Source organism: Pelodiscus sinensis, chromosome 27 (genome assembly GCF_052426305.1).
Source record: "Pelodiscus sinensis isolate ZL-2025 chromosome 27, ASM5242630v1, whole genome shotgun sequence".
In the NCBI taxonomy this organism is placed as follows: domain Eukaryota; kingdom Metazoa; phylum Chordata; order Testudines; family Trionychidae; genus Pelodiscus; species Pelodiscus sinensis.
Genome location: NC_143078.1, coordinates 15,893,736 through 15,921,002, shown reverse-complemented (window position 1 = coordinate 15,921,002; position 27,267 = coordinate 15,893,736). Strand labels below are relative to the sequence as shown.

Here is a 27,267-nt window from a genome sequence, read left to right as displayed (position 1 = left end):
GGGAGGCTGGCCCTCGTCATAGCGGAGCCCTGGCATCAGCTGGCCAGGCTGGACACGGTTCACGGTGGTGTGCGCTGTGCATGGAGGCAGCCCATCCGTTCAGTTTTTCCTTTCAGCCAGTGCCAGGCTGGGCCATGGGCCTGAAAGGAGAGCTGCAGAGGGGTCCCTGGCAAACACCCCTGCGCACCCCAGGCAGCGTTCAGCTACAGCCCAGGGAGTGCTCTGGGTTGGGGATCTGATTTAACCTGGCCTCCCGGCTGCCCCGGGCAGCAAATGCATCCCCATTGGGTGCTGCCTGGCCATGAAGTGCTGTCCGAACGCAAAGTGTCTAAGGGCTCAGCGGTTTGGAACGAGAGCGCCGTAAGCCCTGGCTTGTATCCAGAGCGGTGGTCTCCGGTGGTGAGTAACTTCAGAGGGGCTAACCCACCACCCAGACTTGCTACCTCAGTGCAGTGGTTTCAACCCGCTGGAGGCTTCAGAGGGTAGGAAATGTGTCTGTCTTGGGAACAGAGACACACTGTGCCAGTAGCCAAGGGGACGCTGGCCGCAGCACGCTAAGAACAGACCTTGACACGGGGCATGAACAAGAATTGCTTCCCCCCCTCTGCGGTGCAGCCACCTCTGGTGGGGGGCGGGGAGGCTCCCCGGTTCATGGTGTGGGGCAAGCGCTGAGGACAGGAAGTGGAGAGGAGCTGACACTGAGAAGGGGGAAGCACCAAGCAACCAGGAGTTCAGCTTCATTTCCTGTCTGAAAGAAGTGCCCTAGGTGTGGATTCCTCAGCTGGAGGGGCAGGGCGGGGTCTCCCCTTGCAGCTTGTGTTGACTTTTTCTTCACTTCCTCCCATCCATCCTCTCTGGTTAGCAGTTAAACACCCGTGGGGTGCGAGAGCCAGTTCATCTGGGCCTCAGAAGTGAGGAGTTTCCCCAGACAGCTTTGCACTTCTGGGTGTGTGTGTGTGTGTGTGTGTGTGTGTGTGTGTGTGTGTGTGTGTGTGTGTGTGTGTGTGTGTGTGTGTGTGTGTGTGTGTGTGTGTGTGTGTGTGTGTGTGTGTGTGTGTGTGTGTGTGTGTGTGTGTGTGTGTGTGTGTGTGTGGTACTTCCAGCTGTGGAGCCAACTGCCCTGATTGGAAGGAGGCTGCAGGCTCCTCTCTGCACCTGCTCAGAACTTTGCCTGCCTGCCTCAGAGTGAAACTAACGAGGGGTTGGTCACTTTCACAGCTGCCCTTGGCTCAGAGGGGTGCTAGTACTAGAACAGTGGCTGTCTCCCATCTCCCCACCCCACTGCCAGCAGAACCAGCCCTGCAATGGGGAGCGTCCCAGGTGAGGGTGGGAAGGAGGCAAGAGGCTTCTCTCCCAGCCAGTGGCCAGGAGCCAGGCTGGGTCTGCCCGAGAGACTGGAAAGAAAGAGGCGGCTGCGTGAGGGGGACCTGGGGCAGCCTCTTTGGCAGGGCTCTGGCTAGTTGCAGGCCCTGGGGTTCCCATCCCTTTCCTTGCTTGGGTGAGCGATGAGCCTTCTGCTTTTTGCATGGAGCATGTGACTCCAGGGGGAAGCAGCCCTGGCCGCTGCTGGGCTGGCATTAGCCACTCGGTCTCCCATCGCGGAGCGCCTGCTGTTTGGCACCTCTGTGTTGATCTGCGAGGTCCAGCGTGCCGGTGCCAGCAGCAGCGCCCCGGTGGATAACATGCTGCGCCTGGGGGAGGGGTGGGAGAGCCTGCCGGTCGGTGCCCCACTTTCCCCAGCTCTGCCCTGGCTGGGCTCTGAGTGGGAGCTGGGGGTGGCTGTGCTGTCTCCCAGGGTGCAGGGAGGTGACCCCTGTTCTCATGGAGGTCCCATGGCCAGGGAGTTGGGTCCATTCAGCCAGTTGTGAATTGTCGACAGTTGTGTCTGTTCTGTGGTTCTTGCCTGCTTTGCCCTGGCAGGAGAGCGGCCCCCTCTCCTTCCGACCGGCTGAGACAGGAGCGAGTTCTCTCCCCATGGCTCGCCGGGTAGCACAACAGAGGCTGCGTCTGTACTCCCCTTCTCTCCAGGGACCCCCACAGTGTGCAGGGCACCGGCCCCAGAGATCCCCTCCCCCCTTGCAGTGTGCTGGTGCCAGTCCCAGAGACCCCCCTGCATTGCTCTGAGCATTGGCCCTGGAGGACTCCCCCCTCCCCCACACGGTGTGCTGGGTGCTGGCCCAGAGACACCCCCCCTTGTAGTGCGCTGGGAGCCGTCCCCGGAGACCCCCCATGCTGCATTCAAGCTGCTGTCACTCAGTGCCTCAGTTTCCCCAGCTGTAAGCCGAGGATGCGATTTCCTCCGCCTCCCTTCCCCGCTGAGTGGCTGTGAAGCACTTTGAGGCCTGAAAGGGCTAAGGAAGCAAAGGGTAGCACCATTGTTATTAACCCCCTCTCCCCTCCGCATCGAAATGCTCCTCCCCTCCCATCCGCCCCAGTAAAGGAGCCAAGCCCTGCAAGACAGAAATAAAAGCTCTTCCGTGCCCCAAGCCGAGCAGTTACCCCAAAGCAGAGAGATGTGCCAGAGGCTCCAGGATGCCCACTGGGGTTTTGGCTGTGGATTTGATGTGGCAGGTGCCCAGATGCCATGGTGATGGGCATGGAACCCTGATCTGCACGGAGAGATCCTGGATTGTTCTGGCCATAGGCAGGGCTGTGCCCCGTTACAGTAGCGCTCAGGAGCTCAGCTGCGCCAGGCGCTGCACAAACAGAGTGGCCCTCCTCTGGTCCCAGCCTGCTGACTCTGGGTTTTTTCCCCCTTTTTTTAAGTGTATTTTTCTTCCAATTTAAAAAAACCCTCCCGGCCAAAGCCTGGCCCGGGCATGGAACCGGCACCGCGCGCTCGGCTGACAGTGCCGCCCTGTTTCCACAGAGATCCATGGTGCGCTGGGGCCTCGGACGCTGCAGTCTGCCCGCTCCCTGCCGGGGACTCCGCATTGCCTGAAGCACTTCCCTGTCGACCTGCGCACCTCCATGGATGGCAAGTACAAGGAAATCGCTGAGGTAGCCGCCTGCCCCATGTTCCCCGTCAGCCTTCAGTGTCTCCCCATGCACATCCCTCCCTCTCCTCCGGCCCCGCCTGTCTGGGCCTCCCTGCACACCCCATCCCTCCCTCTCCTCGGGCCCCGCCTGTCTGGGCCTCCCTGCACACCCCATCCCTCCCTCTCCTCCGGCCCCGCCTGTCTGGGCCTCCTTGCACACCCCCATCCCTCCCTCTCCTCGGGCCCCGCCTGTCTGGGCCTCCCTGCACACCCCCATCCCTCCCTCTCCTCCGGCCCCGCCTGTCTGGGCCTCCCTGCACACCCCCATCCCTCCCTCTCCTCCGGCCCCGCCTGTCTGGGCCTCCCTGCACACCCCCATCCCTCCCTCTCCTCGGGCCCCGCCTCTCTGTGCCTCCCAGCACACCCCCATCCCTCCCTCTCCTCGGGCCCCGCCTCTCTGTGCCTCCCAGCACACCCCCATCCCTCCCTCTCCTCGGGCCCCGCCTCTCTGTGCCTCCCAGCACACCCCCATCCCTCCCTCTCCTCGGGCCCCGCCTGTCTGGGCCTCCCTGCACACCCCATCCCTCCCTCTCCTCGGGCCCCGCCTGTCTGGGCCTCCCTGCACACCCCCATCCCTCCCTCTCCTCCGGCCCCGCCTGTCTGTACCTCCCTGCACACCCCCATCCCTCCCTCTCTTCCGGCCCCACCTCTCTGTACCTCCCTGCACACCCCGATCCCTCCCTCTCTTCCGGCCCCGCCTCTCTGTACCTCCCTGCACACCCCCATCCCTCCCTCTCTTCCGGCCCCACCTCTCTGTACCTCCCTGCACACCCCCATCCCTCCCTCTCCTCCAGCCCCGCCTGTCTGGGCCTCCCTGCACACCCCCATCCCTCCCTCTCTTCCGGCCCCGCCTCTCTGTACCTCCCTGCACACCCCCGATCCCTCCCTCTCTTCCGGCCCCACCTCTCTGTACCTCCCTGCACACCCCCATCCCTCCCTCTCCTTCGGCCCCGCCTGTCTGTGCCTCCCTGCACACCCCCATCCCTCCCCTTGGTCTGGTTTTTGCTCCTCTCTTCCGCCCCATTTGTGGTCCCCTTAAGGCAAAGCCGGTGCGGGGGCCCCATGAGGTGGCATGAGCAGGAGGCAGGAGCCCACTTTCTGTCAGCCTCCATCTCCCCGTGTCTCGGTGTGGGCATGGGCGGGTGCTGCAAAGCAGGCTCTGCCAGCGGCGGGCCCAGGCTGGCCCCTGTCTGCGGGGGTCCCAACGGGCAGACGGATGTCGCTGCCGGCCGGGCAGGCAGCCTGGCTCAGTCCCGGCTCGGGCCGGTCGGGGACCAAACCCCGGCGGCTCTGCAGTTTAAAAGGCAGTAGGAGCTGGACAACCTGCCCCTCCCCTCCCCCCAGCTCCTACCGTGTTTCGAATCGCAGAGCCGCAGCGAGATGACTACTCGATTAGTAAATTAACCTCATTTTAACCCCCCCCAGCCTCCTTCCTGGTGAGGCTCTGTGCCGCGGGGGCCCTGCCCCGGAGCTTTTCCAGGGCCATCGCGGCAGAGCAGGCCTGGCTTGGCCGATCCAGGCTCTTCTCTCTGCTCAGGGCGGCAGGCTCACGGGGGGAGGCGAGCCCCCCCCCCAGTTGCTCACTGGCTGCCTTCCCATGCGCCGTCAGGCTGGGCATCCCCTGGGGCGTGTCCAGGGGGCTGTGCGCTTGCAGCCAGGGCGGGAGAAGCCATTGATCAGCAACCGCCGGGGCAGATTCAGCATCCTGCGCTTGAGAAGGATCAGTGAAGTGTCGGGAGGCTGCGTGCCATGGAGAGCGGCGCTGAGACCTGCGCGCAGCCCTGCCCCTCCCCTCCCCGCGGGCACCGCAAGGAGCAGGCGTCTGTGTGTGCGGGAGCCCCCCCCCCAGCGTTTAACACCCGCCCTGAGCCGGCTTATGGCCGCCTGTGTCCGTGCCGCATTGGCAGCCCTGGCTCGGAAGGGGCAGCAGCAGCTGCTGGCTTCCTCCGGGCTGCCCCCCTGTGCCCTAGAGGGGTGCGAGGGGTGCGCGGCTCCTTCCACCGGGGCCCTTCTGCCAACAGATGGCATCCGCGGAGGCTCCCCGTCGGGGCTGGCCTCCTGCCCGCAGCCCTGAGCCGGCCCGTCTCGGCTTCCTTTCCCTCGGCGCACGGCCGCCCCTCTGCCGGGAAACCCGCCGTGCCCGCCGAGGAGGGGACTCGTCCCGCCGCTGCCTGGGGGGGTGGGCTGGCTTGAGGGCCCCGCCGCCGGCTCCCCTCACGGCTCGTCCTTGCGCCCAGGAGCTGTTCTCCCGCTCGCTGGCGGAGAGCGACATGCGCAGCGCCCCCTACGAGTTCCCCGAGGACAGCCCCATCGAGCAGCTGGAGGAGCGGCGCCAGCGCCTGGAGCGCCAGATCAGCCAGGACGTGAAGTAAGAGCCCGAGGCAGGGGTGGACTAGCCGGCCCCGGGGAGCTGGGCCAGGAACTGCACCCGGCCAGGAAGGCTCCGACCCGGGGCCCTCAGACTTGTTCTTCCACCTGCTCAGGCCGGTCGCTGCTGCGGAGCCTGGCGGGGCAGCCCGGGGCTAGCGGGAGGCCTGGCTGGGGCAGCGCCCGGGTTGAGCTGGGAACGTTCTGCCCCCCGCCCCTCGGGCAGGGCAGACTCCAGCACCTCCCGCCTCGCTTGGGCCCCGGGGAGGGGCTGGGCAGTTTGTGGGCAGGGGCCGGGCTCTCGGGTTGCTGTGGCTCTGCTGGGTCCCAGCCGTGGCCCTTCTCTGCTTTCCCAGCCCCCCTGGGCTCCCTTGGGTCTCTGCTGTGGGCTCCCCTCCCCCAGCCCGGGGAGATCCCCTTGGTCGTGGCATCTGTTGTGCTTGGTGTTGGTTTCTGCATTAACACCCGTGTTTTCTTTCTTCCTCTCTCCTCTTCCCTGTGTCTGTCCATCCGTCTATCTGCCCCTGCCCCTGCCCCTGCCCCCGCCCCCGCCCCCGCCCCCGCCTCTGCCCCCGCCCCCGCCCCTGCCTCTGCCCCTGCCTCTGCTTCCTGTTTGTCCTCAGACTAGAACCCGACATTTTGCTCAGAGCCAAACAGGACTTCCTGAAAATTGACAGTGCTGCTGACTTACAGTGAGTGTCTGGCTTTCCCCCGCTCTGCCAGCGACTCAGGGTGAGCTGACACGCCCCGAGGGCTAGGGCTCCGCCCGATCCCAGCCTGGCTGGGGAGCAGCATTCGCTAGGGCCGGGGCGGGGAACCTCCGGTCCGCAGACCGGATCCAGCCTGTTGCTAAATTTCATCTGGCCTGTGGTTCCCCCCGGAGCCATGAACACCAAAATCCCAAGCCTGCGTGCACAGGTGGGGGAACTAGAGGTGCAGGGGGTGCTGTGGCACCCCCAGGTTTTGCTGGGCCCTGCCAGGGGTTCTGTTCCCACCCCCAGAGGTGGCCCCAGCCTCAGCCCTCGTACACCGGTCCACCCTGCCCCCGAACTGTGGCCCAGTCTTGGCCCCAACTCTGGGGAGAGGGGCATGGACAGGGGAAGGTCCCCATTGTAAAAATTGCTCCAGCGCCACGGCCTCCCGTGGGTGAGTGGCCTGTGATCGACTTTTCCTGTGGGTCTGTGGCCCATGACAGAAAAGCCCCCACCCCCCGGCAGGCTACAAAGCCACCAATGGAGGCTTTGGTCCCTCTTGCACTCTCTGCTCAGCTGGTGCCAAAGGGGCCAACCTGGGGTGCAGCCCCCCTCGTTCTGAGTGGAGGGGCGTTCCGGGCTCTGCCGGGAGCCAGGCGTGGCCGTGGGGCTGGAAGGGAAGGGGGCGGAGCCATGCTAAGCAGGGCGCTCCCTCTCGGGGTGGGCAGGGGGCCCAGCGAGGACAGAAGAGGGATCTAGAGGGTCTGGGTTGGCAGAGACCTCAGGAGGTGTCTAGACCAGCCCCAATAAATCATCGCAGCCAGGGCTTGCTTGGGCCTTGGAGACCTCGAGGGATGGAGGGAACCCGCCCCAGGGCTTCCCCACCCACCCGTGTTCCCTCCTGTCCCACCCAGACCTCCCCCTCGGCCACTTGGGACCGTTGCTCCTGGCCAAGGAGGAGGAGCCGGGAGGGCTACGCAGGGCTCCCGGGGGTAGGCAGGCGGAGCGGCAGTCCTGGGAGGGAAGCCAGGGCTCCAGTCGCTCTAGCGGCAGGGGTGGGTCTGGGGAAGGTGCCCGCCAGAGGGAGGCTGGCTGGAGCGCTGGGGGGGCTGCCTCGCTCGTCCCGCCCGGCCCGGCCCGGCCGTTGCTCTGCGCTGTCTTTCCCTCCTGCCTTCGCTCTTGGACGCGCAGACGGGGCAGGCGCCGCCTCGTGTCTCTGTTGCCGTTTGTTGTCGTGTGTCCCTGGGCCAGGTTCCCAGTAACGCAGCCTCCAGCAGCCAAGCTGAGCCCTGATGGCTGCTGAACGGGACCCTCCTTGCTACAGGCTGCTCCCCAGGAGGCGGCTACCCCAGCTGGGCGCCAGCCCCCGGCGCCCAGCTCTGCTGAGTCGTGCATCTGCTTACTGGGAACCGGCGGGCGCCCAGGCGCTGCTGTGTGGCTGGGGAGGTCCCGGGAGCTCTCCCTGCCCTGTGGTTACCCCCAGCCACCCCCTGGGGGGTCCCGTGTTGCACGTCTCCTTGTGCCATGTGTCTTTCTCTGGTAGTTTCACAGGCCTGGGACGGGGCAGCCGAGGTACGGCCGGGGCCGGACGTGTGCTCTTGCTCCCTGACCGTCTCTTGCCCCCCCATCCCCAGGCAGTACAAGGAGCAGAGCGAGGACCTGGTGGATCATCTCCCCAAGGAGCGGGATGTGCTGCTGGAGTGGGAGTTCCAGAGGGTCACCATCTCCGGGGAGGAGACGTGTGGGGTGAGTCTGCCGGGCATCAGGGGCTGCCTGGGCGTGGGAACTGAGGGTTACGCGGGCTGCTCCCCCACTCTCGCAGAGACCCCAGGAGCCAGCCAGTCCCCTCTGGATCCGAGCCGGTGCCCCCAGAGGGGTCGGCTCATTCTCCCACACGCCAGCCCGTCCCTGTGACCTGGGGCCGATGGAAAGTGGCCTCCCCTGTGTCCCGTTCTCTGATCTCGTGGGCCCGCCAGTCCCTGCCCTCCCTGTGTCAGGTCCTCGCAGCAGGCGAAGGGGCGGGCTTGCCTGTGATCTAGCACGGCTAACGATAATGGCGAAGACGTGACCGCAACAGACCCTGGCACGGGCCAGCAGCCCGAGGACGTCCCCCGGGTCTCCGGCAGCCTTCTACTGGGTGCTGGCCTGCCCCCCGCCCCTTCCTCGCTGCCCTGTTAGTGCTAATCCTGTTGGCACAGGGATGCCTACCCGGGCTGCAGTGACTCCTTCACTCGTGGTACGGGGGTGCCCTGAGATGCCCCTGCCCTAGTCACCTGGCACCGTACTGCTCCTGGTTTCACAGGCTGGGCCCCGGCAGCTTCCCCCAAACCTTCTCTTCTTGGGTGATGGGCAGCAGAGAGCCCCTGGTCCTCTCCTCTCCTCTCCAGAATCTGTGAGCCCCTTGTGAGTTTCCCTTGATCTCCATCCAGGGGCCAGAAATCTCTGGGCCAAGTCCCCAGCTGGTGTAAATTGGCATGGCTCCACTGGCATCAACAGAGTGGTGCCAGTTTCCATCAGCTGAGGGTGAGGCCCGTTCTTCTGTCCCTGTCCCTGTCCCCCACCGGATCAAGGTGACCTCTACAGATAGTCCTTTGTTCCCAGCACAGTTCTCCTGGCTAAAATAGCAACAGGTGCCCATCTTCTGGGCACCTGTCCTTGCGTGGCAGCTTGTGTGCAGCAGTGTGAATTGGCTAAGGAGCTGTCCAGGACCAGCACGTGGCCGGGAGACGGCCCAGCACATCGCTCCGGGACTAGTGCTGGCCCCGACTGCCATGGGCTTTGCCAGGGTGTGTTCCTGGGGGTTTTGTGTGCACGGGTGTAATTTAACCCTTTGCTGGCAGGTGGGGAACTTGACTATCAGAGAGTGACACTGACTAGAAAGAGAAACTGACTGATCCAGGGTGGGAAGAGCAAAGAGCAAACTGGTAGCAATTGTGAATGGGCAGGTGATGCTCCTACCCTGGTTGCTGGACCGGGGACACGCCCAGGCCCTTCGGGGGATCTGTGGCTCCTCCCGTCTCCGTGGCTGAGGCCCATAGCAGAGCTTGCCTTCAGGCTCCAGCCCCCTGTGTATCCTGCTGGCTCCGCACCCCAGGCAGGGCAGGAGGCGGCACTGTGTCCCCGCTAGGGATGTCAAACGTGAACGGTTAAACGACGTGTTTAGCCAGTTAGCTGCCCATGCGGGAGGGGAGCTGCGTGGGTGCGGTGGGCCCGGCTGGACTGGAGCAGCCACGGATGGGGGCTGCTCCTATTGGGCCAGGCAGGGCTCGCCACATGGCTCAGCTCAGCTAGTCCCAGCCCAGCTCCTGAAATAGGGAGGCCAACGGCGTCTATCTAGGGTGCTTTTAGGGCCATTGTTACCATATAACCGAGTGCCTCCCTGTTCCTTGAATTGGGGTCATCATTCAAAATGATCTGGACAAATTGGAGAAATGGTCAGAGGTCAATAGGATGACGTTTAATAAAGACAAATGCAAAGTGCTCCACTTAGGAAGGAACAGTCCGTTTCACACATACAGAATGGGAAGCGACGGTCTGGGAAGGAGAACGGCAGAAAGGGATCTAGGGGTCATAGTGGCCCACGAGTTGAATATGAGTCAGCAGTGTGACGCTGTTGCAAAAAAAGCAAATATGATTCTGGGATGTATTAACAGGTGTGTTGTGAGCAAGACACGAGGAGTCATTCTGCCGCTCTACTCTGCGCTGGTTAGGCCTCAGTTGGAGTATTGTGTTCAGTTCTGGGCACCGCATTTCAAGAAAGATGTGGAGAAATTGGAGAGGGTCCAGAGAAGAGCAACAAGAATGATTAAAGGTCTAGAGAACATGAGCTAGGAGGGAAGGCTGAAAGAATTGGGTTTGTTTAGTTTAGAAAAGAGAAGATTGAGGGGGGACATGATAGCAGTTTTCAGGTATGTAAAAGGGTGTCACAAGGAGGAGGGAGAAAACTTGTTCGTCTTGATCTCTGAGGACAGGACAAGAAGCAATGGGCTTAAACTGCAGCAAGGGAGGTTTAGGTTGGACATTAGGAAAAACTTCCTACCTGTCAGGGTGGTCAAACACTGGAATAAATTGCCCAGGGAGGTTGTGGAATCCCCATCTCTGGAGATATTTAAGAGCAGGTTAGATAAATGTCTATCAGGGATGGTCTAGACAGTATTTGGTCCTGCCTTGAGGGCAGGGGACTGGACTTGCTGACCACTCGAGGTCCCTTCCAGTCCTAGTGGTCCAGGTTTCCCTCTTTGCCATATTGATCCTCCTCCCTGCTTGGTGCAGGGAGATGCTGCTGTTGCAGTTGTAGAGACCTGGGCCTGGAAAGCCAAAGTCTCACAGGGGGTCTATGGAGTGGGCCGGAGCCAGGTTTCTCACATCCGAGTCTAACGCCTGAACTGCTGAGGTGCCCTTCCTAGGTCAGCTGATGGACAGTGATGGAGGGCCCGGGGACGAGGGAGTGCAGGGTTGTGGGGAGCTGGGGGCCTGTGCCTGGATTCAGGAGCCGTCTGGTGAGAGCCCTGTTAGTGGCTGAAAAGGAGCCATGTTGCACTGAAATGTAGGTGCTCAGGTGCCACAGTGGTGAGTGGCTGAGGAGATCCCTAGGTAACCGTTTGGGTCTGGCAGCTCTTCAGTCCTTGCCTGGGGCATGCCCATGTGCGCACGTGTGTGTGTGTGTCTGAGAGAGAGACACGTGTGTGTGAAAGAGAGCGGGGAGATTAGTGACATTAAAAGGGAACATTCAAGCCCGATGAAATACTCACTTGTGGTGTTAACCTGTGGAACTTACGGCTGCAGGATATTACTGAAGAAAAAAAACCCACTTCCAAAGCCCAAGTTTCCTGATCATTTTGATCCTTTACATGTGAGCAAGATTCCCTGTTCTCTCATCCATGGGGAAAAACCAGGCCCTACATTAATCCTTAAAGCAGCTCTCCTATAGGCTAGATCATCCCAGTCCTGTGCTCATCCATGGAAACCTGCCCTAGTTCCAAACCGTGGGCCCAACCCTGGCTAGAGCTGGTCTCCTGTTCCCCCTCCAGGTGCCTTTCACAGACCTGCTGGACGCAGCCAAGAGCGTGGTGAAGGCGCTGTTCATCCGGGAGAAATACATGGGGCTCTCCCTGCAGAGCTTCTGCAAGACCACTGGCCGCTTCCTGCAGGAGCTCTCCGTGAAGCCACTGGAGACCCGGATCTATGAGGAGATCCCGGAGACCCTCATGGCTGCTGGTGAGGCCAGAACTGCGGGGGGCGGAGAGCAGTGAGTGTGGGGGATGCCCCAAGGGAAGGGGGCCGGGAGGGGAGCTGAGCAGGGCTTTGTGGAGGGAGGCCCAGTAAGCTGCAGAATACACTTGGGGGAGGAGGAGTCCCCCCCCAGCCTCCTCCGCCCACACCTCTCAGCTCCCTGATGAAGTGCTGGGCAACTCGCCCCTACCCACCACTGATAACGTGGCCTTGCCTCCTGGTGGGGCTGCCCTGCCCCGCATTCCAAGGGAGAGGCCAGAGGGGGGGTCCTGAAGGAGGGGGCTCCCTGGTGGGGGGAAGGGGCGAAAGTCTGGCTTACAAGATGGAGGGAGTCGGGGGGAGGGGGCGAGCGATGTGTCTGGATGGGCAGCCCCGCTCTGAGCCTCCCCAGCCTTCGCCGAGGGACCCGGTGCCAGGCTAGCGCCGGGCTCTGCCCAGGCCCCGTTGGGTCTGACGCCCCCTGCCCGGCTCCTCCTCCTGTTTGCAGATGCTCCTGTGCACCCCCCATTCACTAATCTGCACCCCTACGAGACCTGCCCGCCTGCGGCCATGCCGCCCGACCTGGGCTTCGGCCTCCGCATGGTCAGCGGAGTGATCCACGTCTACACCAAGCGGGGGGTCACCGACGGGTGAGTGCAGGCGGGGGCAGGGCGGGGGGGGGAGCCCCAGGGCGGGGCCCGGCGAGGAACAAGGCTGGTGGGTTTGAAAGGAGAAGCAGCCTCTTGGGATCTGGGCATAAGAGCAAGTGCCCTTGGCCCTCTGCCTGCATGGCGCTAGCCAGGGGTCATCCCCTTGGAGTTTCTTCCCCTCCATGTTCACCCCCTCCTGCAAGCCTGGCTTTCCAGGTGCCACTGAGAGCCAGGTTCCAGCCCTGTGCTCTAACCACTGGGCCACGCTGCCCCCCCCCTCCCGGAGGAAGAATCGGAGGGTGTCTCCTCTGGAGCCGGGCCACCTAAGTAGTCCCTGGAGTAGAGCTGGGACCCTGGCACATGCCAGCTGGGTGCCCTGTCCGGGGCTGCTCCCTTTCCTTGCCCCCGGCTGTGCGCCGAGTCTGAGCCAGGCCCTCTCCCCCCGCAGGAGCACGGAGCTGGACCTGCCGTATCCTGATCTGCAGGAGTTCATCGCCGACATGAACGTCTTGATGGCGCTGATCATCAACGGCCCCATGTAAGCAGAGCGGCTTCCCCTCCTGCTCCCGGGGCGCCCCGGCGGAGATGGGCCACGTGGCTTAGGCAGCCGCTCCCGCCTGGGCAGCCACCTGGCCCCGCTGCCGGGCTGGCTGCTGCGCCCTTAGAGCCGCAGAGCAGAACCCAGAGCCGCCCGGGGTGTGAATGGGACTGGCCCTGCCTCAGCTGCGGGCCGGGGTACAGGACACCCCCTCTTCAGATGCCAGCCCCTGAGAGTTGCTGTTAATAATCCCCTGGCCACAGAGCATCAGCGCCAGGGCTCCTCTGTCCTAGTCTGGTGCTCTACCCACTAGGCAACCGCTGCCCTGCAGTGAAGGGGGTTCAGGTCCCCGGGCTCGTGGGCAGAGACCTGAGATCCATCACCTGTTCCGTTGTCCAGAAAATCCTTCTGCTACCGGCGGCTGCAGTACCTCAGCTCCAAGTTCCAGATGCACGTTCTGCTCAACGAGATGAAGGAGCTGGCGGCTCAGAAGAAGGTTCCCCACCGGGACTTCTACAACATCCGCAAGGTACCACCAGGGCCGGAGCAAACTCCCTGCTGGACCGGCCGCCCCGGGGAGCAAGGCCTGTGTCCCGCAGCAGCAGCACCAGCCCCGCCCGGGCTGCAGGGGCCTCTGGCATCCGCCTGCATGGCCTGGCCTCTCTGCTGCACTGGGCCATGGCCACCACCCTGCTGGCCTCGGGTCCTAAGTTGGTGATCCAGGGCCCCCGCTCCCGGGAGGGCTCCAGGCTGCTGGGAGGGCTGGGCTCTAGCGCCGGAGCCTTGGTCATGCGTGTCCTGCCCCGCCACAGGTGGACACGCACATCCACGCCTCGTCCTGCATGAACCAGAAGCACCTGCTGCGTTTCATCAAGCGCACCATGAAGAAGCACCTGGACGAGATCGTGCACGTGGAGCGGGGCAAGGAGCAGACGCTGAAGGAGGTCTTCGAGACCATGAACCTCACGGCCTACGACCTCAGCGTGGACACGCTGGACGTCCATGCGGTGCGTCCCCCTGGCTCCGCAGCCCTGCAGGAGGGGCTGTCCCCCCCCAGGCCGGGGAGGCGGGGGAGCATGGGAAAGCAAACCCATTTGGGTAGAACCTGCCCCACTGTGCTGCCCAAGGGACCCGGCTCCGGGGCTGAAGCTCCCCCCCTTCTCCCTGGTGCCCGCTTACGCCCGCTTACGCCATTGCTGAGCCGAATGCTGGATCCGCTCCAGGGGGCTGTCTGGGCAGCTGGGGCCCTCGGGAGGAGGACTCGTCAGGTCTCGTAAGGGGTGGAGCAGGAGGCAGGGGGTGCCGTGGGCTGGGTGGGAGCCAGGGAAGGGAGGGCGGGAGCAGGGAGATCCGGGAGAGCTGGGCCGTGCTGTCCTGGCTGCCGATGCGCTGACGGGTCCCTCTGCCCCGGCACAGGACCGGAACACCTTCCACCGCTTCGACAAGTTCAACACCAAGTACAACCCCATCGGGGAGTCCATCCTGCGCGAGATCTTCATCAAGACGGACAACGAGGTCTCGGGGAAGTACTTCGCCCACATCATCAAGGTGAGGGCTGCCTCCGGCCCCGTGCTCCCCTGCAGGGCTGTTCCCCTGCCCTGGCGCCTCTGTGCCCCGCTGCGGAGTCCAGCCAACAGCCCCAGGCCCCCTTCCGCCTCCCGGCCCCTGAGCGGGCAGCCTGGAAAAAAGCCCAAGGTCGCGTCTATCGGGGGGGCAGGGTCAGAAAGGGCCAGGGTAGCCTGGCACCCGCTCGCTGTCTGACTTGCTTGGTGCTGCTGGTGTAAGGCGAGGGGGTTGGTGTCTGGCTGCTCAGGTGCCGGGACGAGTCTGGAAGGCTCCGGCTGTCGGGGATCGGCACCGTAGAGACTCCAGGTGGAAACAGAACAAGCCGGGTGGAGGGAGCGGGGATCCAGAGACGTGTGATGAGCCTGGTTCAGCCTGTCTCCCCTCTCGAGGCCTGGGCGCGTCAGTGTCTCGTGTTTCGCGAGCTGCCAGGGGCTTTGCCAGCCGCGTGGTGCCTGCGCGTCTCCGTGTCTCGGGCCGGCCCGCGGGCGGGGAGGCGCTTCCACGGCCGGTGCATGTCCCCCCGCAGGAGGTGATGTCCGACCTGGAGGAGAGCAAGTACCAGAACGCCGAGCTGCGGCTCTCCATCTACGGCCGCTCGCGGGACGAGTGGGACAAGCTGGCCAAGTGGGCCGTGAGCCACAAGGTGCACTCCAACAACGTGCGCTGGCTGGTGCAGGTGCCGCGTCTCTTGTGAGTATCCCTGCCAGCAGGGCCCGGGGTTCCAGGCAGAGCTTCGTGCTGGCGATCGTTCCCTGGATCCCAGTAGCTGCTCTGGGCCCCTGGCTTGGCTGGACCGGGCAGGGGCTCCCTGGCTGGAGGGGAAGCCAACCTGGATCTCGGCACTTGGGCCCAGCCGGGGGAGGGAGAAGATGGGGGGATGCGGCAGGATGAGGGAACCTGGAAGGGGGGGATTGACAGCTCTGAGTCTGGGGCAGGGAGAGGCCTAGAGGAGTCCTGAGCCCCACGGCCGGGGGTCTGATGCCCTGACCCCAGCGCCCATCGGGACTAGCCTCACTGAAGCGGGTGGAAGCAAGAGCAGAACTGGGGAGCTGGCGGCTGAGCAGGCCCGGGCAGGGTGGTGTCCTGCTCAGAGCCGGCCCCTGTCTCTCTCAGCGACGTGTACCGCACCAAGAAGCAGCTGGCCAACTTCCAGGAGATGCTGGAGAATATTTTCCTGCCCCTCTTTGAAGCCACCATCCACCCTGCCAGCCACCCGGAGCTGCACCTCTTCCTGGAGCATGTGCGTGCTGCGGCATGGGGCGGGCTGCCAGAGGCCCTGGGCGGGGGGCGCGGGGGGGGGGGGCAGCCAGTGTCCAGTGCAGGCCCCTGTCTGACCATGGGGTGCCAAGAGCCTTCTCGGGGAGGGTAACGTGTCAGATCTGGCTGCCCCGGGCATGTCTCTCCTCTCTGGCCAGCTGGGGCATGGGATCTCTAGTCCCCCGGGTGGCACAGCACTGCCTCCGAGGGGGTGCCCCGGGAAGGCCCTCCTGTCCGATCCACACGCTCCCCCTCCAGCGTCTCACGCTCCCCTCCCGGTGGCAGGTGGACGGCTTCGACAGCGTGGACGACGAATCCAAGCCGGAGCATCACATCTTCAACCAGGACAGCCCCCTGCCCGGGTCCTGGGTGGAGGAGGACAACCCGCCCTACGCCTACTACCTGTACTACATGTACGCCAACATGACGGTGCTGAACCACCTGCGCAGGTAGGGGACCCTCCTCCCGCTCGTCCCCCGGGCCTGGGCCGTGGAGAGTAGGGCCCTGCCCCCCGCTGGCCCTTCAGGGGAGGTTGCGTGGACTGGTGGAGGACTTCACTAACCCAGCTGCTGGGCCCTGGCTGTTACCCCGTGGCTGCGGGGTGCCCCTGTGTCTGGGGGGCCAGCCAGCGGGATATGGGGTGCAGGGTCTGTCTGGGGATCCCTGCCATGGGGAGCCTGCTCCTGGAGGTTACATTTGGGCAGCGCCGGTTCCGGCCTCCCCTGCCCACGTGGCTCCGTGCGGCCTGACCTGCCTCTGGCAACCTCTCTGCAGGCGGAGGGGCTTCCACACCTTCGTCCTGCGGCCTCACTGCGGGGAGGCGGGCCCCATCCACCACCTGGTGTCGGCCTTCATGCTGTCGGAGAACATCTCGCACGGGCTGCTGCTCCGCAAGGTGAGCCCCGGGGCAGGGCCGGCCTTCCCGTGAGGCGGGCGGAGGCGGCCGCCTCGGGTGCCAGGCTGTGGGGGGGGGGCCCCCAGGGCCAGGCTGCGTGTGGGGGGGCACGTTGACACTTTTTGAACAAGGCAGTGTAAGTTAATTCTCCTTTCCTGGGGCGGGGAGCAGAGCAGGCCCATGAGAGAACAGGGAGGAGGCAGAATTGGGACCCGTCAAAGTTTTGGCTCAAGCGAGGGGACTGGGGGCGTCATTTGAGCTCCCCGCCTCAGGTGCCAAACTGTTGTGGGGGGGAGCTGGGCAGTGCCCTGCCGGGCCAGTGGTGCTTGGGTGCAGGCAGGCCGGGGGCCACTCTCCATTGCAGCAGGTCGGAGGGAAGGGGGGAGCCCGGGCACTGTGGTGAGGGGCACACCGAGGGGAGGGCAGTGCGGGCCTGGCAGGCCGGGGAGAGCTCTCTGGCCAGCCAGACTGTGGGTCTGACCCCCTGCCCCGCTAACCCGGCTGGTCCTGCCCAGGCGCCCGTGCTGCAGTACCTGTACTACCTGGCCCAGATCGGCATCGCCATGTCCCCGCTCAGCAACAACAGCCTCTTCCTGAGCTACCACCGCAACCCGCTGCCCGAGTACCTGTCCCGCGGCCTCATGGTCTCGCTCTCCACCGACGACCCGCTGCAGTTCCACTTCACCAAGGTGAGCCCCCGGCCCGGCCCGGCCCGGCCGGCGCTGGGGAGCTGCTGCCAGCTGCCGCCACTTGGAATCGCCACCGCCGGGCTCTGAGGGCGGCGGCGTGCCCCAGTGCCACGGACTGGCCTGCTCTGCTTGGCACCTCCCGCCTTGCCCAGGTTTCTGTGCGTCCTGCCCAGCAGCGCTCGGCTGGGGCTGTGCCCTGCGCCCGGGCCGGCCCTCTGGCTCCTGGGCCAGTCTCAGGGAGCCGTGGCCTATTCCTGCCCTTCCATTCGGGCCCAAGACTCCCCCCATCCGGGCTGCCGGGCTGGAGTCTGGAGGCTGCCGGTGCATGCGGCCAGGCCACGCGTGCGCTGGACCCTGGGGGCGGGCGCAGGGTGCCTGGAAATGGCCGTGCTCACGAGGAGCCCTCGTGCTGCCCCACGGGAAGGGTCTGGGCTGCGACTTCCCCCTCGGGCCCTGGCAGCCTCCCAGCCGAGAGGCCAGAGGCTCGGATGGCCACACTGGGGGCTCTAGGGGCTTGGCCCGGGTGGGGGAAGCAGTTGGGTGCTGCCTGCACCAGCTGTGCTCCCCCACAACTGTCCACTGCCCGGGGTGGGGGCCGGATCTCCGTTGCAGGTCTTGAGGAAGCCCAGATGCCATGGCGGGGGGCACACGGAGAGAACGGAGCTCGGCGTGGGGAGGGGAGGGCAGTGTGGGCCTGGCAGGCCGGGGAGAGCTCTCTGGCCAGCGGGCACACCGTGGGTCTGACCCCCTGCCCTGCTAACCCGGCGGGCTCAGGGCGGGCACGGGGGCGGCTGACACGGCCGTGCCGTTGCAGGAGCCGCTGATGGAGGAGTACAGCATCGCCACGCAGGTGTGGAAGCTCAGCTCCTGCGACATGTGCGAACTCGCTCGCAACAGCGTGCTCATGAGCGGCTTCTCCCACAAGGTACCGGCCCCACCCCCAGCCCGTGTGCAGCTCCCGGCCACGCTGAGGAACCTGGGCCGGGTGCCAGGGGCAATGCGCCCCATCTCTGTACCCTGGGGTAGGGGCACCGTGCCTGGACCTGTACCCCATCTCCTCTGCCCGGTGTAGGGGGCGCTGTGCCTGTACCCTGCACCCCATCTCCTCCGCCTGGGGTAGGGGGCCTGGACCTGCACCCCATCTCCCCTGCCCAGTGTAGGGGGCACCATGCCCTGTACCCTGCACCCCATCTCCCCTGCCCAGTGTAGGGGGCACCATGCCCTGTACCCTGCACCCCATCTCCCCTGCCCAGCGTTAGGGGGGTGCTGTGCTCAATACCTCACACCCTCTGTGTTCCGGCCTGGCACATGTCTCTGGGGCGTGGGGCCCTGTACCCCTGCCCTGTATGTCTCTGGGGTGTGGGGCCCTGTACCCCTGCCCTGCATGTCTCTGGGGGGTGGGGCCCTGTACCCCTGCCCTGCATGTCTCTGGGGGGTGGGGCCCTGTACCCCTGCCCTCCATGTCTCTGGGGCGTGGGGCCCTGTACCCCTGCCCTGCATGTCTCTGGGGCGTGGGGCCCTGTACCCCTGCCCTGCATGTCTCTGGGGTGTGGGGCCCTGTACCCCTGCCCTGCATGTCTCTGGGGCGTGGGGCCCTGTACCCCTGCCCTGCATGTCTCTGGGGCGTGGGGCCCTGTACCCCTGCCCTGCATGTCTCTGGGGCGTGGGGCCCTGTACCCCTGCCCTGCATGTCTCTGGGGCGTGGGGCTCTGGTCTGCTCCCCACCTTGACCGCAGTGTAGCATTGCTGTGCTCTGTTGAACAGCGGCTGCTCCCGAGCTGGCTGCATTTCAGCCGTGGGTCCCAGCCACGTGTGATCCATCCGGGTGGGGTCCCCACCCTGAGACCGCCTGACTGCCCCTCCCCGTCCTCTTTCCCAGGTGAAGAGCTACTGGCTGGGGCCCAGTTACCTGAAGGAGGGCTCGGAGGGGAACGACATCAGACGCACCAACGTGCCGGACATCCGGGTGAGCTACCGCTTCGAGACGCTGTGCCAGGAGCTGACGCTCATCACGCAGGCCGTGCAGACGGCGGAGCTGGAGACCATCCAGGAAGAGGACGCCCTGACCATGACATGCCCCCTGGGCACGCAGTGAAGGACCCTGGCCTGCGCTCCCCCGGGCGCTGTCCCTGGGGGCTGTCCCGGAGCACGAGGAGAACCTGCCGCCGAGCCTGCGTCCTAGCCCGGGAGCCTGTGCAGGCCCTTCGCTGGCGTCCGTGCTTTCCCTTGGCTTGGTGTTTCCCCGAGGAAACTTTCCTTAGTGGCTGCCCCTGGTGACCGGCTGGGGCTGCCTTAGCTGCTTTGGGTGGTTGTTAGTTTTCTTTTGGATGTTTCTTCTGCCTTTTCATTTTTTAAACTCCTGCTGGACTGTAGCACGAGGGTGCTTTGAGGCCCTTTGGGGCACTAGGGAGGAGGGGCCGGCGCCTGGATCCTGGCCCCCGGGGGAGAGGAGACACGAGGGTGCGGGCGTGCAAGCGCACGAGTCCCGGTGTGTGGGTTGGAGGTGCTAGTGAGCCAGCGTGCGTGCCCGGCGGCAGGCCGGTGAGGCGCGAGTGTGCTGGTGGGAGAGCACACGTGTTCTGGTACGTGTCGAGGTGCTTGGTGGGGGGTGGCCGGAGCATGGTGCTCTGGGCAGGTGCCACTCTCACCGTGGCACGTGTCCTGCCTGCCCGGGGAAGAGTTGCCTTGGGACTGTTGGTCTGTGGCTGGAGCTGCAGCTGTGAGGGCAGGCGGCCGAGAGCTGGGCTTTGCCCTGGCCTGATGCTCCAGCCTGCTGCCGCCCTGTGGCCATGGGGCCCGCGGGGCCAGGGACTTTGTAAATAAAGGAGGATCCACCCTCCAGATTCCTCAAACTGTGATGCCCGAGTCCTCCGCCCCAGGCTGCGCCCTGGCCTGGGGGGGGGCGGGGCAGGGTATTTTTAACTCCGTTCACACCTGGTGTCCGTCTGAGCATTTCTCTGTCGGCGGCAAGGCAGGGCCTGGGCGTGTGGAAGCCTCGAGTGGCTGGGAACCGCCCAGACGGGCCCTGGAGCTCCCCAGCAGTAGCAGGGAGCAAGGCGCCAGCTGTCTGTGTGTCGGGCTGCAGAGCCGGCCTCCCCGCATGCTGCTTTGTGGCTCCCCGGCCCCTGCCCGCTCTGCTGCCCTGCGTGGGCCCGGCCTGACCCCCCTCCCCCGTGGCTCTGTCGCCAGTGTCCCGGGGGTGGGGGAGGACCCATCTCTGGCTTCCCACCCCCGTCAGTGGCGCAGGGGAGGGAGGCCTCAGCCCCGCACAGTGCTGTGGGGACTGGCGTGGGGGCAGAGGCGTTAGCCCTGCCCGCCCTGCCCTGAGAGCAGAGCCCTCGGGTCTGCCCCGCCCCGGGCAGCCGGCACAGCGGGGAAGCCCTGGCACCAGGCCCGTCTTGTGGCCATGGGGTTGGGCACGGGCAGGAGGTCTCTGCCCCAGGGCAAAGCTCAGCTCCCCCCCCCTAACTGCTCAGTTACTGCCTGGGCCACTGTATGTTGGGCGCTCCCCTCCCCCATCCCCCTGCCCTTCCCTGCCCCCCATGCAGCTGCCTTCAGCGCCCTCGGCCCAGCCGGACCTGTGCCCCTAGAGCGCCCGGCACAGCGGCCACTGCCCGCTACTCCGGCTCGGGCCTGGCGGGGGCTGCCAGCTACTGCCCACAACCCCTTGTAGTGGGGCTGGTCCATGAGGCCTCTCCGTCCCTGTGTGTGGGGTTAGCCTCCCCCCGCACTCTTTGCCGGGCGCCGGGACCACGGAGGCATTGGCACCGCCTGGCCCCTGGTGGGTGCTGGGGCACGGAGCTGGGAGCAGGGCTGGCTGTGGAGTGGGGACCCTCTGCCCAATAGGGGGTTATCCCCCGTGTGCACCCCCCGGCGCCAGAGCCCCTCCCCCTTCGCTGTGCTGCCTGGGCCGAGCAAGTGTTGATTTCCGTGTAGCTGTAACGTCCCCGCCCGGCATCCCGTCCTGCGGCCACCACGGCTGCCGCCTTGCGTGTCCTCCCGGGTCGTGTCCACAGGAGCATGGTCAATAAACACAAGCTGTGTGCGTGCACGTCTGGGCTGTGACTCTCGCGGGCAGGGGAGCTGCGCCCAGGCCTGGGCTCTCTGCTCGGCGCCAGCAGGTTCCTATGCCAGTCGCTGATCAGACCCGGGGCCTGCGGGCCAGGTTACTGCCCCTCGGCCGACAGACCAGGGCAGGGTAAGGACTGACCCCAGGCGGCCCAGAGCCTGCTGCTCTGGGTGGGGGTGCTGAAGGGGAGCGAGCCTGGACCCTGGGCCTTTGCTGTGCCTGTCATGTGAGTTAGTGGAGTTTGACCCCAGGGTGGGGAAGTGCAGGGAGCCGGCCAAAGCTCACGGGCTGCTCCCCTGCAGCAGGCAGGTCCGGGCTGGGCGTTACAGGGAACCAGCACAGGGCGGTGGGTTTATGGCCCTGGGGGGGGGGGGGTCTGGCAATGTCCTGCCACAGCTGGGAACCACCCAACTGCCCGGGGGACGTCCATGGCAAACCACTCCAGGGACATCCCCCAGGCAGGCTCCTTGCTCTGGATCCGTCTGCGGGTAGATGGCCCAAATCCTGTAGCAAGGCAGGGTGGGGGGTAGGGGAACCAGGCTGGCAGAAGGAAGCCTCTGGGGGAAGCGGCCATCGCTGGCCCTTCGCGGGGTGTGAGGGTGTCAGCACAGCTGTGCCCGGCTGGGGATACAGCGCAGGCGCCCCTCCCCCAGCTAGCGTCCCCCTTGCCCTGCAGCACGGTCAGGCCCCACGCCGCCAGCTGGCAGACGCGCGTGGGCCTTGCAGAAGCGGGCCGAGATGTCCAGGCTGGCCCTGCACGTTTAGGGTCCTACGGCGCCTTGAAGAATCGCAGCTGACAGGAGCCAGAGCTTCGTGACCTCTGTGCTTGCACGCGCGGCTGACATGGGCCGTGTTCTGCTGCTTGCAAATACAGGCTTGTCTGATCAAAACACCCACTACCAGCAAGCCCTCGCCCCGAGCTTGCGCCTGCCTGGCGGGGAGTTTGCTTCCCCTGCAGTGAGTAAACATCCGCGGGGCTGGCTTGTCTCTGCACCTACAGCTGCCCTGGGGCGCCAGCCGGCAGTGAGGGGCCAGTAACAGGGCACGCTAGCGCCAGAAGGTCTCTATCCTCTTCCCCACCTAGCACAGCCCACAGCTGCGCGCTGACCTGCTGCAGGGAGCTGGCAGGCCCTGGCTGGTTGTAGCAGCAGGCTCAATGTTCGGGGAAAGTGACGTACGTGCAATAGGCAGCATCGTTTTCTCTGGGCACCAGCCAGACCCTGCACTCTGGGAGTGCACAGCTCTCACTGAACCAGAGACAGAGGGCAGGAGCCTGGAAGAGGCGGCTCTGGCCTGGGAGCCAGGAGACTCATGGTCATTTCCCAGCTTTGCCACAGACTTTCTGCTTGGCCTTGGCCATGTCCCTTATTCTATCCAAACCTGCTTGTGGGGAGGATAAAGGCAAGTACAACACACCCACATGGGGCACTGGGTGGGCACCACAGCCATCTCCCTATCTCTGCAGCGTTATCCAGCTTCAGCTGCCAGCCGCTGGGCCAGGTCAGACCTTGGCCTGTGGCACAGGAGAGCCCGGGCCAGGTGCCTGCTGGTGCTGGCAGAGCGGGATCTAGTCTCTGCGGCAGCTGCATGGACAGGCTCCTCCAGGCTCTCGCGCTGCACCACGTCCCTGCCCTTTGATCACTCTCCTGCCTCTGCCTCCAACTGGCCAGCACCCGCCTTGCCTGGTGTGGTGGGTGCAGCCGCCGCCCCTGGGCCGCATGGAGCCCTCTCTAGAGCAACTGCAGCCCCCTGGTTACACGCCCCAGGCCACCTGGCAATGGCACCTGGTCTGGAACCAGGCAGGGACCGATTTTACCAGGCGCGGGTTGCACTTAACCAGCACCTCCTGCAGCCTCGTCCCCAGGAGCCATGGGAGAGCAGGGCTGGGGCGGGCCCTGAGCCAGGCTGGGGCCGCGGGTGTGGGACTGAGCTAGCCCCTCGCAGACGGTCTCCCAGCCGCCCGGGGAATTTCCATCTCTCTGAGTCCGTGTCCTCGTGAATCACGGGCCCAGGCCTGCGCTGCAGCAAGTGGTGCCGGTTTCCTCTAGCCGAGGCTTGGCCCAGGCTTGTACCCACAGGACTGTGGCTCCGCTTCTCCAGGAGCAGACCCCAGAGCAGCCCCAGGCAAGGGCAGGGCTGTTTCCTTGTGGATCCGCCTCGCCCCGGACACACGTTCCCCAGACTGCATGTGGCCCCTGCTGGGCCCGCCCCCGGCGCACCCCCAGCCGTCCCCCTGCTGCCACTGGGCCGGTGTGTTACCCCCTGGGATCGCCCAGGAGCCGCACTGCTTCCTTGGCTGCAAAATCTGCCGCCTGGAGACTGGGCTTGGGGCAGAACAGGCCCCCGGAGAGCACAGAACGGTGCAGTCACCCTGCTGGTCCAGCGGCAGGCGGGGCGAGGGGAGGACATGCCCCTGCAGGGCCTGTGACTGACCGTGCCCACGCATGGCCGGGGGGTCTGGGATGGGGAGCAGGTTCCAGGGCAGGACAGCCGGGGCTCCAAAGAGAAATTCACCCCCCGGGGCTCCTTGGGGCCGGGTCCCTTACACCGGGGGGAGGTGGATTCTCATGGGCTGTGCCCTGGCACTGACCTGCCTCCTCCCTGCTCCTTTACACGGGGCCCAGCCCCCTCGCGCTGCCGGCCCTGCCCCCGTCCTGCCTCCCCGGCCCCTTTGGTACGATCCCCCGAAGAGCACAAGGGCCAGGTCCCTCTGAGCCCACTGGTGACAGGGTCACCCCCCCCCCCATCCTCACCAGAGCCACTTGCTTTGTGATCCCGCCACAGTCTCCTCGGGCGAGCCGGGTTGGGACGCCCCACGGTGCTGAGTGACCGGCCTTAGAGCGTGGCCTGGCTCCTACGCAAGGCCCCAGGCCCCCGGCACCGGGACTGGCTGAGAGCGGGGCTCCTTCCATCCCCCCACCCCCTGGGCCCCAAGTCCTACCAGGAGATGCTGCTGCTGCCCAGCCTGCAGCTCTTAGCTGCATGGTCCCACCCTGCTAGTCCAGGGCCCCTCCACCTTACACTCCAGTGATCCCCCCACCCCAGGAGGACCCCATGGCTTTGGGCTGGGCTCACTGTCCCCCGGCTGCGCTTTGGGGTGAACAGCTGCGTATAGCGCCCTGGACGGCAGAGCTGAGCAGGACTCGCCTTGGTGACTCGGTCGGGCCCCGCACACGTGTTGCGAACAGCAGGTGCCTTGTCTTGCCCGGAGGTGCGTCCAGAGATGCCAGCGCTCGCTAAGGCCTGTCGCTCTCCGGCCGGGCGGTGGGCGCCCGCGGGGAGCGGCCTGTGTAGGACCAGGTGTGAATCGTTTATACCTCGCTGTAGGTAGGGTGCTTTGAGCCGCATGCTGTACTTGGGTTTTCCAATGGCTGTGTCTGTTCTGTACACTGTCGTCCTCAAACTGAGCCAGAAGAGCATGCTGCTCTTTACAGGGGGGTGCGCACGGCCTGGTAGGGTAGGCAGGTAGCCATGGTGATGCAGCACAGTCTGGGGTGGAGGGCAGAGCCTGCGGATTAGCCACCACACTCTCCACCCGGCTCCTGCAGCCCAAAAGCCTAACAGAGAAAAGTGCTAAGAAGAAGTGATTTTCCATAGCTGGTTTAGTGTGGACTTGGCAAGAAGAAACAGTGTTTGGGTTTAGTTTATTTTTAGTAGCACTAGTAAGAAATTGTTGAATTAAGGACAGGAGTGTTTAGCTTCGCTTTGCTCTGCAAAAAGCCCAGCTTTTGCAAGGATTTACTGTTCGGAGGGGGAGAAATGTCTGGTATGCTAACAGATAAGAGAGAGGAGGCACCAGGACCAGATGGACCGGCTGGTCATAAGGGAAGTGGAGAAATTAAAAAGCACCACCCACTGTTCCCACTAATCCTTTCCATCTATGTGTGGAATAATGTTGTGCACCGAGACATGTGTGAATGTGCACCATGAGTGGAAACAAAAGCCTAGCCATGGGCAGCATTTGAATGTCTCCTGAGTGGCTGCACAAGTGCACAGCTTACCAGGAACATGGGCCTGACATGCTAATTGGTATCAGGATCGCACTGATGGCTGGACAAGAGCAGACTGATGTCCTCAGCAGGCGGATAAAGAGTGGAGCCAGAGAGAGGAGAGAAGAAATGCCCAGTAACAAAGCAACCTTATGCTGACGGGGGGTCACCTTGAGGATTTTGGGGTTAATGAGTCCAGCATGACACAGCAAAGCCCAGCGGTGTGCATGGGACGATACTGCTATAAAAGGCAGATGTGCTGCCACGGGCCTCTGGCTTCCATCTGCATTGACACTAGAGTGCCGTACATGTTGACAGAGACCCCCGCCCTAGGGTGTGGGAGGGTGGGCATAGGAGTGTGTGTGTGGATGTGGCTGGGGGGGGAACAGGGTATGTGGCAAGGGGTGGGGAGGGGAAGGGGGTGCGTGTGGAGGGAGGGGGAGTGGGTGTGGGGGGATTGCGAGGGAAGGGGGTGCGTGTGGAGGGTGGGTGAGTGGGTGTGGGGGGGTTGCGAGGAAAGGGGGTGTGATGGACCGGGTCATGTCTGGGCACAGCTGAGGGCGTCCGCTCAGGGCGAATTGCTCAAATCCGGGGCTCCTTACAGCCCCCCCTGACTGGTGACCTCTCCAAACAGGCCACAAACCAGTCCCCCAGAGCGCTTCAGCAGCCTGCCTGAAGCCTCCCGAGCAAAACCCCTCCAACACCCCAGCAATATCCGTGCCCCAGATGGCCCCGGGCCTATACACAGGTGGGGGTCCCTAGCACCCAATCCCACCTACCCCGAACAAGTTCTGTCCGGCTCCAAGAAACCAGCCACAGATCCCTGGTCAATTTACCCTCTGGATCTTACCCACAAATCATGCTGGGCCAATCCTTTAGCATCTAACAAACAACTAAAGGTTTATTAACACAAGAAAGAAAAGCATGAGAGTAAGGTTGTTAAAGATTAGTACGTTACATGCACCGAATCTCCCAGTTCTCGATGCAGGCTCTAGCAGAGATGTTACAGCTGCTGGTTTAAAAGTTCTTGTTGCACATCCTAGCATCAGGATGGGTTCACAGGTCTTCCGGGCTCTTCAATCCCTGCAGTGCTGCCTCTGGGATGAAGTGCTGAGCTGAGAACAAAATGGCATCGACCACATGGCCTCTTTATACCTCCTTCCTGGCCTCTTCTTGGCTGAAGCTGGTCACCTGGCCCTCAGCCTCTCTCTGCTGGCAGCTCTTAGGTCTCCGCCCTCCTGCTTTAGGTGTGTCCTTGGCCCATTGAGTGCCATTGTCCCATAGGGCCTCGCTAATTAGCACGTCCATAGGCCGGGCTCTGCCCAATGCTCAACCACATTCAGAGAAATATTCAGCTTCCACACAGATTACAGATTCCTACCTATACACACAGACACTATACACTCACATAAATAGCGTACGCAGGATCGGCAAACAGTAAGCTCCCATTCAACACTCCACATGGCCCCCTTTTATATCATTTTTGGGGCCAGCACCCCTACCTATGGGTGCAACCATGATCTGGCTGCTTCCCTCAAATTCCAGTAACGTGACACCCCCCAACGCAAAATTAATGCAGGAAGTGATGCCAGTAACATCTCTGAGGGCATCACAGGCCTCCCCATGCTTTGGCTCTGGGTCATCACATGTTCTACCCAATGGCAGAAACAACAGTACAGAGCTGAATGAGAGTATGAGAACCAAGTGTGCCTAAAATAGGGTTCATTATTGCAAGGTCTGCCCTATTGACAACCATGTCCTTGCCCTGTCTCACCCACCCAGGGTAGAACTTGGTAGAACCACAGCTACTTGGATCTGCTTCTGCGCATGATCCTTAAGCATGTCAGGTGCTTTTGCCCTGAGTTGAAAAAATTAGTGAATTTATCCAGGCCAGCTCTGGCAACTCTCTGAACAACAATTAACATCGTGTGAATGCAGGTACTCTCACCCCAAATTGTGTAGCCATTTTTGCACTTAGCCACGAAAACAAAATGGTGGTGTGCCTCAGTTTCCCTTCTCACACAGAACCTTCTGGCTGGAACCTTTTGTCCTGTAAAAAGTTCCAAGACTAGCTACAAGCATTAACCATGCATTCACAACATCACAATGTCCCCTTACATACCGTCTGTTGTTTGGTACATCTCTGGACAGATTACATGGTATTTCCATAAGATCATGCCCATTGTAAACCCTCACAATTCTCTGCAACAAGAATTAACATCAGTAACAAGAACAATCACAGGTGTATATTGACATTCTCCATCATGCCCCTTCTCTGGCCCCACACCATTGCAGTTTTGGCCCTT

At 63.8% G+C, this 27,267-nt stretch overlaps 1 protein-coding gene across 2 annotated transcripts in view; it reads left to right on the top strand.

The window, feature by feature from the left end:
• Positions 1-20,954, top strand: part of AMPD2 (adenosine monophosphate deaminase 2) — a 29,530-nt gene extending 8,576 nt beyond the window's left edge. Inside the window, exons 2-18 of one of the 2 annotated variants that reach the window (XM_075909893.2) lie at positions 2,870-3,000; positions 5,276-5,406; positions 6,029-6,097; positions 7,732-7,843; positions 11,128-11,314; positions 11,817-11,958; positions 12,407-12,496; positions 12,896-13,025; positions 13,309-13,503; positions 13,913-14,044; positions 14,589-14,752; positions 15,176-15,302; positions 15,605-15,768; positions 16,094-16,214; positions 16,730-16,903; positions 17,718-17,828; positions 18,783-20,954. In XM_075909893.2, coding sequence (XP_075766008.1) covers positions 2,870-3,000; positions 5,276-5,406; positions 6,029-6,097; positions 7,732-7,843; positions 11,128-11,314; positions 11,817-11,958; positions 12,407-12,496; positions 12,896-13,025; positions 13,309-13,503; positions 13,913-14,044; positions 14,589-14,752; positions 15,176-15,302; positions 15,605-15,768; positions 16,094-16,214; positions 16,730-16,903; positions 17,718-17,828; positions 18,783-18,998 — 2,396 coding nt within the window. In that variant the 3' untranslated portion in view covers positions 18,999-20,954. The remainder of the gene's footprint in view (positions 1-2,869; positions 3,001-5,275; positions 5,407-6,028; positions 6,098-7,731; positions 7,844-11,127; positions 11,315-11,816; positions 11,959-12,406; positions 12,497-12,895; positions 13,026-13,308; positions 13,504-13,912; positions 14,045-14,588; positions 14,753-15,175; positions 15,303-15,604; positions 15,769-16,093; positions 16,215-16,729; positions 16,904-17,717; positions 17,829-18,782) is intronic. The other variant, XM_075909894.2, reaches the window with a different exon arrangement.
• The last annotated feature ends 6,313 nt before the right edge of the window (positions 20,955-27,267 follow it).